Source organism: Chrysochloris asiatica, unplaced genomic scaffold, assembly GCF_000296735.1.
Source record: "Chrysochloris asiatica unplaced genomic scaffold, ChrAsi1.0 scaffold00157, whole genome shotgun sequence".
NCBI lineage: Eukaryota > Metazoa > Chordata > Mammalia > Afrosoricida > Chrysochloridae > Chrysochloris > Chrysochloris asiatica.
In genome coordinates this window covers 5,343,549-5,355,010 of record NW_006408675.1, presented here as the reverse complement: position 1 = coordinate 5,355,010, position 11,462 = coordinate 5,343,549, and the positions used below count along the sequence as shown (strand labels likewise).

Here is an 11,462-nt window from a genome sequence, read left to right as displayed (position 1 = left end):
TAGCCACAGAGAGCTAGAGCTGAGAGTGAAGCACCTAGCTGATATGAAGTGGGAGGAGACACACAAAAACACCCAAACTTGCAGATAATACCCATTTGATCTAGCCTCAATGACTTGATAATCAGAATGCGACTAGAGGAAGATAAAAAAGAAAACATTTTTTGATAAAGGAAATGAGGGTAAATTGCTATAGTTTTTAAAAATGTTTTATTGTGATTTATGTGATAGTTTATATGGGAGAACATTAGTTTTACATTCATACTATTGTATATTGTTTCATTGCCATAAAATTGCTACAATTTGATGAACTTAACCTATATTCATTGAGGTAGTAGCTCAAGATACCAACAGAGAGGGAAGGAATCATCACATCAAGTCTCAATGCTATCTCCTCTGTACAAAGGATAGATAAGGATGGGCAACTTAGACATTGGCTATCTAAAAGGAAGGAGCAATAAAGGCATGAAGTGACTGGCTTACAAGGTTTCAAGAGGGAGTTTAGTTAGTTTCTAGAGCCATGAAGGGTGAATGAAACTGAAACTTTTCTGAGATAATCCTAAAGCACTAAACTTACAAAATATTTCTTGAAGTCATCTTAAAACCCAACAATTGTTCAGCTTTATTATTTTTTTTTAAAAAAAAAGGTCTAGAACATTTTGCTATGGGATCAAAATGACACCAGCAACTCAAAAGATTAGGCAGGAACCTTAGGGGGCAGTAAGTTTATACTGTTGTTGTTGAGTGTCGTTGAGTCGGTTCTGACCCATAGCGAGCCTGTATAGGGTTTCCGAGGAGCAGCTGGTGAGCTTGAACCACTGACTTTGCAGTTCAAATGGCTTTGCAGTCTGGCGCATTAACCCACAGCGCCACTCCAGGACTCCGAGTTTATATTAAGGAGGGAGAAATGACTCAAAAAAAGAGGGTCCAAATGATGAATAGAGACCAGCTAGTAGGTCTTGGATCATCTCTTGCAAGCTTTTAAGACACTAGGAGGTAAAACAGAAGCACTAACTATGTTATTAGGCCTATTAACTGGAACGTCCCATGAAACCAATACTCTAAACCTCCAGACCAAAGAACTTAATTCCATGAGGTGTTTGGTTGTACATATGCAACCATAGCAGCTACTTTTTTTGTTGTTGTAAATATACCATCACACAACTTTTGTCAATTTAACAACTTAAAGAATATAATGGACAACTCACAAAGTGTAATGATATCACTAAATTGTACATGACGAATTGGTTTCTGTCTTGCTGTGTGTATATTTTTAAGAACAACAATAAAATTTAGGGGGGCAATAAACAACCTCTGTAGATTATTAGAAACCTCAAAAGTTACGTAACCTTCAGTGAGTGAACTTAAAGAAAAATCATGCAGTGAGAACTTCAGATTTTGTGTTTTATTGGTCTTTGCTCTGGGTGGAACAAACAACAAAAGTTGCCTCTGGAAACAGTTAATCATAATATTCCACTCATAATGACTATAAGCTGAATTTATTAATGGTGCTGTAGGCCTCTCAAAAGAAACCAAAGTTGAAAGTTTAAAGAGATTCTAGGATGGTGATAACTTCAAATAATTAGCAAAAGTAAATACAAATCTTTTCTGGAGTAATGTTCATAATTACTTTTCTCCTATGAAAACTTTCATACATAAATGCAGACATAATAGTAGAAAGAACCTTCAGACACTCATCGCACAGGTAAAACAAGTATCAAGATTTTGTCATGTCTGCTTCACTGCTTCTTCCATTTTCACCTGTCTCCGATGAATTATTTTAAATCAAATCCCAGACACCCTGATATTTCAGGATGCAGCTCCAGAAAAATGTACTTGTTTCTCATAATGTCTACTGCTGCTATAACAGAAATACCACCAGTGGATGACTTTAACAACCAGAAGTTTATTCTGGTTTAGGAAGCTAGAAGTCCTAATTCAGAGTGCAGGCTCTAGGGGAAGGTTTTCTCCTTTTTGACAAAGGGTCCTTGTTTCCTTTCAGCACCTGTAGACCCAGTATTCTTGGAGGTCTCCATACATCTTAACATCAGTTGTTCCCTGATTCTAGGAGCTTCACGGTGCAGGGACACCAGGTCCATAAGATACACTTCACTTCCCAATTCTTCTGTCTTATTAGTAGGTCCCTGCCCAATGCTCACTTCTCTCTCCTTTTATACTTCAAAATACAATTGAATCCTGTAGCGTGCATATGACCTCATAAACATCATAAAAGTGAGGATTTATAACACATAGGCTAATTACATCAGATATTACCATGGGTTGGTTGTGTTATATTAGATCACATTATGGAGATGATAACTACATCTTAACTGCTAAACCATCAAGAATCCTGGCCCAGTCAAGTTGACATAAAACCTTAGCTATCACACATAGTCATAGTGCCATTATCACACATAGCAATATTAGTAATTCTGGAATAATATCAAATTCTAGAAAGCATTTTAAATAAAAATTTCCACAGCTAACATTCCCTATAAGAAATGATCTTAAAGTAAAAATTCTCTAAAAAACATATGGGAAACTCATTAGCTAGAGTCAACAGGAAAACAAATTAATAAATGAATCAAATATCAGAATTACCAGATATATCTGATATGTACTATCAGGTACCTTAGAATAAGCCCAATATGTTTAAATACATAGGAATTGAAGTATGTTGAGTGGAGGAAAAGTCACAACTAACCAGAAATATTTGTAAAAAAAAAAAACAAAATTAGTAAAACTTAATGGAAATGAATAAATTTTATACAAGTTAATTATTAAATTTAGAAAGCCAATAGCTTACACAGGAGATTATACACAGTTGACAAACGTATTAATGAGCTAGAAGTAGATAAGTAATTACCTAGACTACAACTCCCAAAGGAGCTCTGATAGTGTAGTGGTTACGAATTGGGCTACTAAGCTCGACAGTGGTTCAAAATTACCAGCTATTCCACAGGAGAAGGATGAGGCTTTCTGCTCCCGTAAAGATTAAAGTCTCGGAAACCCTACACAGGGTCGCTGTGAGTTGGAACTGACTCCACGGCACACCACCACCAGAGTCTCCAAAGAAGGAGCCCTGTGGCACAGTGGGTTAAGCACAAGATCAGCAATTCAAACCCACCAGCCACTATGCAGGAGGAAGACGGCACCATCTTCTTCCATAAATAGTTACAGTCTTAGAAATCCTATGGAGCAGTTCCATTCTGCCCTATTGTTACTAAGAGTCAGAATTGACTTGTTGCCAGTGGGTATATCTCTAAAATTTGAAGAGACGGAAAATATGTGATATGAAGAGATTTGAAGGATAAATTAGTTGAGCCAATGTAAATCTAGTCAAAGATACAGAAGAAGATCAAACAGTGAATGGGTGGGGACAAGCCAACATTGAAACAGATGATGAATGTGCTATCTTTGAACTGATGAATGATACTGATTTGTAGTTCAAAAAACCCAACACTATACATGTGGATATATTATTGTGAAATTATAAAATACCAAAGACAAAGAAAACATATTAAAAACCTCCAGATAAAAAAGACAGATTATTTACACATGGATAATGGTTAGATTCACCACACCTCTGTCAATTTGTTATGCTGTGGTGGCTTATGTGTTGCTGTGATTCTAAAGCTATGCCATATGTATTTAAAATACCAGCAGGGTCATCCATGATGGTCATGTTTCAGCTGAACTTCCAGACTAGGAAAGACTAGAAAGAAGAAGAGATGGACTACTTTAGAGTATTTAGTCATAGAAAACCTTGTGAATAGCAGTCGAACACTGTCAGGTAACATCAGAATATTGAATATTCAAACATGATGAATAGAACCTGAATATTAGGTAGAGTGTTGGAAGATGGATCCCTCAGGTTGGAAGGCACTAAAAATTTGTGGAGGAAAGAGCTGCCTCCTCAAAGTAGAGTTGATGATGAAGATGCCAATGGAGTAAAGTGTTCAAGACCTTCATTTGTTGATGGGGCACAACTCAAAATGAGGAGAAAAAGCTGTAAACATCCATCAATAATCTGAAAATGGAATGTTAGAAATATGAATATAGGAAAATTGGAAGTTGTCAAAAATGGAACGGAACGCATAAATATTGGTATTTATGCTGAAATGGACTGGTATTGGCCATCTTGAATCTGACAGTCAAATGAATTACTATGCCCACAATGAAAAACTGAAGAGAAGTGGCATTTCATTTGTCATCAAAAAGAACATTTCAAGATGTATCTGTCAGTGATAGGATAATAGCCATACGTCTACACAGAATAAAAGTGAATATAACTATTATTAAAATGTATGCATCAACCACTAAAGCTAGTCATGATGAAACTGAAGAATTCTACCAACTTCTTTAGTCTGAAATTGATTAAACATGTAATCAAGCTAAATTGATAATTACTGGGGCTAAGAATGCAAAGGTTGGAAATAAAGAGGACAGAACAGTCATTGGAAAACATGGCCTTCATGAAAGAAACAATACTGGAGATCTCATGACAGAATTTTTCAAGACCGATGACTTTTTCATTGCAAATACCTTTTTTAAATAACATAAAATATGACTATACATATGGACCTCACCCATATGGAATACACAGGAATCAATTGATTGCATCCGTGGAAAGAGATTGTGGAAGCTTCATATCACCAGCCAACACAAGACCAGGAACAGACTGTGGAACAGACCATCAATTGCTCTTAAGCAAGTTCAGTCTGAAGCTGAAGGAAATTAATACAAGTTCATGAGAGCCAAAATATGACCTTTAACATATTCCACCTGAAATTAGAGATCATCTGAAGAACAGATTTGATGAATTAGATGTTAATGATGGAAGGCCAGAAGAGTTATGGGATGATATCAAGAACATCATATAGAAAGAAAGCAAAAGATCATTAAGAAGACAAGAAAAAAGGAAAAGACCAAAATGGGTTTCAGAAGAGACTCTGAAACTTTCTCTCCAGTATAGAGATGTTAAAGCAAATAGAAGAATTGAAGACACAAAAGAGATAAACAGAAAACTTCAAATGTCAGCTCGAGAAAATAAGGTTAAATATTAATGATAAGTGCAAAGACCTGGAGTTAGAAAGCCAAAAGGAATGAACATGCCCTGCAGTTCTTAAATTGAAAGAACTGAAGAAAAAAATTCAAGCCTAACTTACAATATTGAAAGATTCTATGGGCAAAATATTGAATGATGCAGAAAGCATCAAAATAAGATGGAAGGATTGAAGCTGTGTGCTAAGCCCTACAACGTTCAATAGACTCCTGTGAACCTGGGTGGAGATCTGGTTGACCAGCAGTGTGGCAAGACCTGGGGACTCTTGGGTCCAGAGTCAGTGACATAGCCACAGAGGACTAGAGTGGAGAGTGAAGCATCCAACTGATAAGAAGAGAGGGCATACGCATAAGAACACCCACACTTACAGATAATACCTACTTGTCCTGGCTTCAATGACTGGATGATCAGAGCTCAACTAGAAGAAGAAAGAAGAGGAAAAAAAGAGTAATCTGATACAATCTGATGAAGTTGACCTACACCTATGGATGCAGTAGCTCAAAAGAGGGAACAAATCTTTACAGCAAGGATCATTCCCACCCCCTCCATATACAGAGTAGACAGGAATGGGCAACTTGGACATTGGTTACCCAAAATGGGGGTGGGGGGGAGGTGAGGGGAGGCTACAAAGGCAAGAAGTAACTGGCTTACAAGCTTTCAAGAGAGAACCTAGATCCAGAGGGCATGGAGGAAGGTAGAACCTCCATGGAGTAGTGTTCAATCTGTCTAGGTGGGGCTGATGAAAGGAAATGCGGATAGGTCTCTTGTGATACAATAGTGAATAATTGTTATCAGGACTAATTGTGAGGGTTGGAAATGTAAAGGTAGATGTTTTGTAGCAAGGAGGGGAGCGATTAATTTTGCAGTCTAGGAGTGGAGGTCCCTGGGAGCATCAAGGGAGAAGAGTGGAAAGCGGGACCCTACCCAGAGAATCAGTGATGCCTGAAATTGAGGCAGAGCCGATGATGTGGAGAGATGGAGCAGCTGGGGAGTTAAGACCCAGAGAAGGAGAGGGGCTGTGTGCTGATGACCGGGGGGCACGGGGGAGGGCAGGTTTGTAGGATATACCCTTTGGTTGGTTGATGATGCATGGTTGGGGATTGTAACCATGGCAATGAAACGATATAAGACAGGATGAATGTAAAACTAATATTCTCCCATGTAAACTATCACATAATTAACAATAAACATTAAAAAAAAAAAAAGATTTACAGCCTCAGAAACCCTATGCAGGGTCTCTGTGAGTCCAGGATTCCACGCCACACCACCACCATTGTCTTTTATGGTTTTAAGGTGCCATCTAAAATTTTTATTGTATGTTTAATGATTGAAAAAGATGTAATTTCCAGCATATGTTCACATTTTAAAATGAAATTACACTACTCTTAAAAATGTAATTTAAATAGCATAGCAATGTGATCCTTTCTGTCATCCATTAAAAAAAATGATTCTAGAAGAAAAAGATGGAAGGAATACATAGAGTCACTGTGCCAAAAAGAAACGGTCAATGTTTAACTATTTCAAGAAGTAACATATGATCAAGAATCAGTGAGGCTGAAAGAAGAGGTGCAAGGTGAACTGAAGGCCATAGCAAAGAACAAGGTTCAAGGAATTGAAGGAATACAAATGGAAATCTATAAACAAACTGATGCAGCACTGGAGGTACTTACTCATCTATGCCAAGAAATTTGAACAGCCCCCTGGCCTACTGATCAGAGAGATTCATATTTGTGTCCATTTCAAAGAGATGTGACCCAGTGGATTGTGGAAACAATTGGGCAATGTAATTAATATCGTATGCTAGTAAATTGTGCAAAAGATAATTTAAAAATGACTGTAACAGTACATTGACAGGGAACTGACATGTGTTCAAACCCTGTTCAGAAGAGACTGTGGAAAGAAGGGTGTAATTGCTGACGTCAGATGGATCTTGGCTGACAGCAGAGAATAACAGAAAGATGTTTGTTTACCTGTGATTTATGGACTACACAATGGCTTTTGATTGTGTGGATCATGACAAGCTATAGACAACATTGCAGAGAATGTGTATTATAGAACACTTAATTATGCTCATGAGGTACCTAAACATAGACCAAGAGGCAGTTGTTTCAACAATTATTTTTCTCAGCCAAATAGAATTGATAATATGTCCTGATAATATGTCTGAAGTATGAGCGATGAAGTCTGGCCATCCTGGCTTCCAAGGAGCATTCTGACTGTACTTCTTCCAACATAGATTGTTCACCTACAAGTCGGTATCAGATAATATTATCTTTTCACAAACGGAATGATATGAAGATAATTTCATAATAACAAGACTTGGGGCAAATTTACACTAGTATACTCTCATGGAACAATTTCTATGGATATATTTCATAAAGAAGAACAATTATTACAGAAAGGAAGGTCTGAAAATCAAGATCATTAGAATGAGCATAGACAGTAGAAACCCTGTTGGGAAGGCTCAAGAAACAAATGTTGTTTGAAACACTAAAAATTAGTGACCAGACAGAAGACAAGGAGAGAGTCGAGAAGGATTAAATGTATAATTCCTTGCGTAAACCACCAAAAGAGCACAAGAAATTAAAATACATACCTGGCTACATCCAAAAAGATAAGATTAATGAGTCGGCTGAAGGTTGTATTTTGAATTGTAGGCAAGAAATTGAAGCTGAATTCCAAATTTTCTGTCGTGCTTGGTAGAGTGTCAGGTATTTCTCTAAGACCTAAATATTCACAGTTATATGTTTTGTTGACTTCTTTCTGAGGAGAAAACAATGTAAGTTAATATTAGACTTAATCATTTGATTATCTAACAAAGTTACACATATTTCATCCTTTGAGCCACAATATCGCTTCTAGGAACTATCAAAGGTTGCTGTAGTTAGGTGGCATCAGATATTACATACTTTCTGATGTAATGTAATATGAAGTGCACAGCGCCATTATGAGATAATTTTTTTTAAATGTTTTATTGTGAATTATGTGATAGTTTACATGGGAGAACATTAGCTTTACATTCATCCTATTTTATATCGTTTCATTACCATGGTTACAATCCCCTCCATTCATCATCAACCAACCAAAGGGTATAGCCTACAAGCCTGCTTCCCCACCCCCTGGGTGGTCAGCACACAGTTCCTCTCCCTCTCTGGGTCTTAACTCCCCAGCTGCTCCATCTCCCCAAGTCATTGTCTCTGCCTCCATCTCTGGCATCACTGCTTCTCTGGGTAGGGTCTCACTCTCTGCTTTTCTCCCTTGATGCTCCCAGGGACCTCCACTCCTAGACTGAAAAATTAATCACTCCCCTCCTTGCTACAAAACATCTACCTTTACATTTCCAACCCTCACAATTAGTCCTGATAACAATTATTTACTATTGTACCACAAGAGACCTATCCACATTTCCTTTCATCAGTCCCACCTAGACAGATTGGATACTACTCAGTGGAGATTCTACCTTCCTCCATGCCTCCTGGATCTAGGTTCCCTCTTGAAAGCTTTTAAGCCAGTCACTTCTTGCCTTTGAAGCCTCCCCACCCCCCCATTCTGGATAGCCAATGTCCAAGTTGCCCATCCCTGTCTACTCTGTGTATGGAGGGCACCATTATGAGATATTTTTGCAGAATAAATAATGAATTAAAATTATGCAAAGATTTTAGATTGTGTGGGTCATAACAAATTATGGATACCATTGTGAAGAAATTATATTCCAAAACCCTTAATTGTGCACATGAGCAACCTGTAAATAGACCAAGAGGTAACGGTCCAAATAGAACAAGGGGATACTGAGTGGTTTAAAAACAGGAAAGGATTGCACCAGAGTTTTATCCATTAGTTATATTTATCCATTCTGTATGCTGAGCACATAATCTGAGAAGCTAGATTATAAGAAGAAGGAAGACTCATTAACAATTTGTGATATGTAGATGATACAACCTTACTTGCTTGACTTTAAAAGGACTGGAAGCGCTTACTGATGAAGTTTAAAGACTTCAGTGTTCATCATGGATTGCACCTCAATTTTTATAAAGCAAAAATCCTCATAGCCAGACCAATAAATAACATCATAATAAACTGAGAAAAGATTGACGTTGTCAAAGACTTCATTTCTCTTGAATCTACAATCAACACTTACGGAAACAGCAGTCAAGAAATCAGGCAACATATTATATTAGGCAAATCTGTTGTAAAAGACCCCTTAAAATGTTAAATAGCAAAGATGTCACTTTCATGACTAAATATGTCTGACCCAAGGAAACCATGATATTTCCAATTGCTTCATTAGACAATGATTAAGGAAGACCATAGAAGAACTTGTTGATGTTGAGTTGCTAAGTGCTGTCGAGTAGGGATCCGACTCACAGAGACCCTGTATAGGGTTTCTGAGGAGCAGTTGGTGAGTTGGAACTACCGGCCCTTACGGCCCAAACCGACTTTGCAGTTTACCACATTAACCAGCAGCGCCACACCAGAAGTCCATAGAAGAACTGGTGCATTTGAATTATGGTGTTGGCAAAGAATATTGAAAATACCATGGACTGTCTGAAGAACAAACACATCTATCTCGTCAGAAGTACAACCAGAATGCTCCATAGATGTGAGGATTGTGAGACTTCATTTTTTGTACTTTAGACGTGTCAAGAGGAACCAGTCACTGAAAAAGGACATCATGCTTGGTAAAGTGGAGAAGCAGTGAAAGAGAGGAAAACCCCCAGAAAAATGGACTGACCCAGTGACAGCAACTATGAGCTCAAGCAACAATGATGAAGATGGCGTGGGCTCAGGAAGTGTTTTGGTCAATTGTGCATAGTGTCACCATGAGTTAGAACCAATTTGATGGTATCTAACAACACAACAAATCAATTTACTTTCAATCTACAAATGATAAGGGGAAATTAAGTTAGACAACCCGATTGTGTTGTCTTGAGGTGGCTTTTGTATATTGCTTTGATACTGGAAGCTATGTCACTATTTCAAATATCAGCAAGGTAACTTATGGTTGACAGGTTTCACTGGAGTTTCCAGAAGAAAGACTGGAAAGAAAAATCTAGAAATCTATGTCTGAACGTTTGTCAGTGAAAATCTTATGTAACACAACAGAATATTGTTCAATACAGTGCAGGAAGATGAGTCCTGAAGGTTGGAAAGCATTCAAAATACATAGTGGCTTTAATAATGGACTCCAGCATTCCAACATCGTAGAGACTGTGTAGGATTGTTGTATGTAAGTCACCCTGAGTCAGATTCAATGTGACAACTAGCAACAAGTTAAACACACCACAAAGAAGCAATCAGACAAATCTAGAATGTGGCACCTTCTTTGGAACAACTGAATTTGTTTTAAGTATACATGGATGATAGAGTATGAGAGAGGAATTAAAAGAGATAAAGAGAAAGTTAGCTAACAGACATAACCAACAAATAGAGTAGCCTTGATTTAGATTCTGATCCATACAAAGCAAAGTGCAAGTATACTTTATAGACTGTCAGTCAACTTTGAATAAGGACAGCATATTGGACATTAAGGAATCATAAATGTTGGTAAGAATGATAAATGTTGGTAAGAATGATGCAGTTATTTAAGAGTAATGTTCTTATTTTTATGAATTGCATATTGGAGTATTTTAAAAATAAAATGACTTAATGTTTGGGATTTGTTTTAAAATACTCTGACAGAAAAGAAGTATAGTGTTGTTGTTGTTAAGTGCCATTTTTGACTCACAGCGATCCTGGATAGGATTTCCAAGGAGTGGCTGGTGAGTTTGAACCACCAACCTTGAGGTTCAAACCCACTGTGCAGTCCAGTGCAGCAGTCAAGAAATCACATGACTTATTGTATTAGGGAAAGCTGCTGCATGTTGTTGTTGTTGTTGTTGTTATGTGCCGTGGAGTCGATTCCGACTCATAGCGAGCCTGCACAGGGTTTCCGAGGCTGTTAATCTTTACAGGAGCAGAACGCCTCATCTTTCTCCCGCGGAACCGCTGGTAGTTTCGAACTGCTGACCTTACGGTTCGCAGCCCGATTCATAACCACTATGCTACCAGAGCTCCTTGGACCTCTTTAATGTGTTCAAGAGCAAAGATGTCAGTTTGAGGACTAGGGTTTGCCTGGCCCAAGCCATGGTATTTTCAATGACCTCATATGCATGTGAAAGTTGGACAAGAATTGAATAAGGAAGACTGTAGAAGAATGTACTTGAATTATGATGTTGAGGAAGAATATTAAAAGTACTGTGGACTGCCAGAAGAACAAACAAATCTGTCTGGGAATTAATACAACAAGAGTACGCCTTAGAGTTATTGCACCATCCCCTGAGCCTGTTTGATCTGGTATTCTGTGTTATGCAGGTGATATGCAGTATGCAGATGATACAACCTTGCTTGCTGAAAGTGAAGA

General features: G+C 37.8%; 1 protein-coding gene across 1 annotated transcript in view; it reads right to left on the bottom strand.

Annotated features, from left to right (window-relative positions):
- CD180 (CD180 molecule) overlaps window positions 1-11,462 on the bottom strand; it is a 32,305-nt gene that overhangs the window by 7,657 nt on the left and 13,186 nt on the right. Inside the window, exon 2 of the mRNA XM_006870974.1 lies at window positions 7,659-7,825. Within this exon, the coding sequence (XP_006871036.1) occupies window positions 7,659-7,825 (167 nt within the window). The remainder of the gene's footprint in view (window positions 1-7,658; window positions 7,826-11,462) is intronic.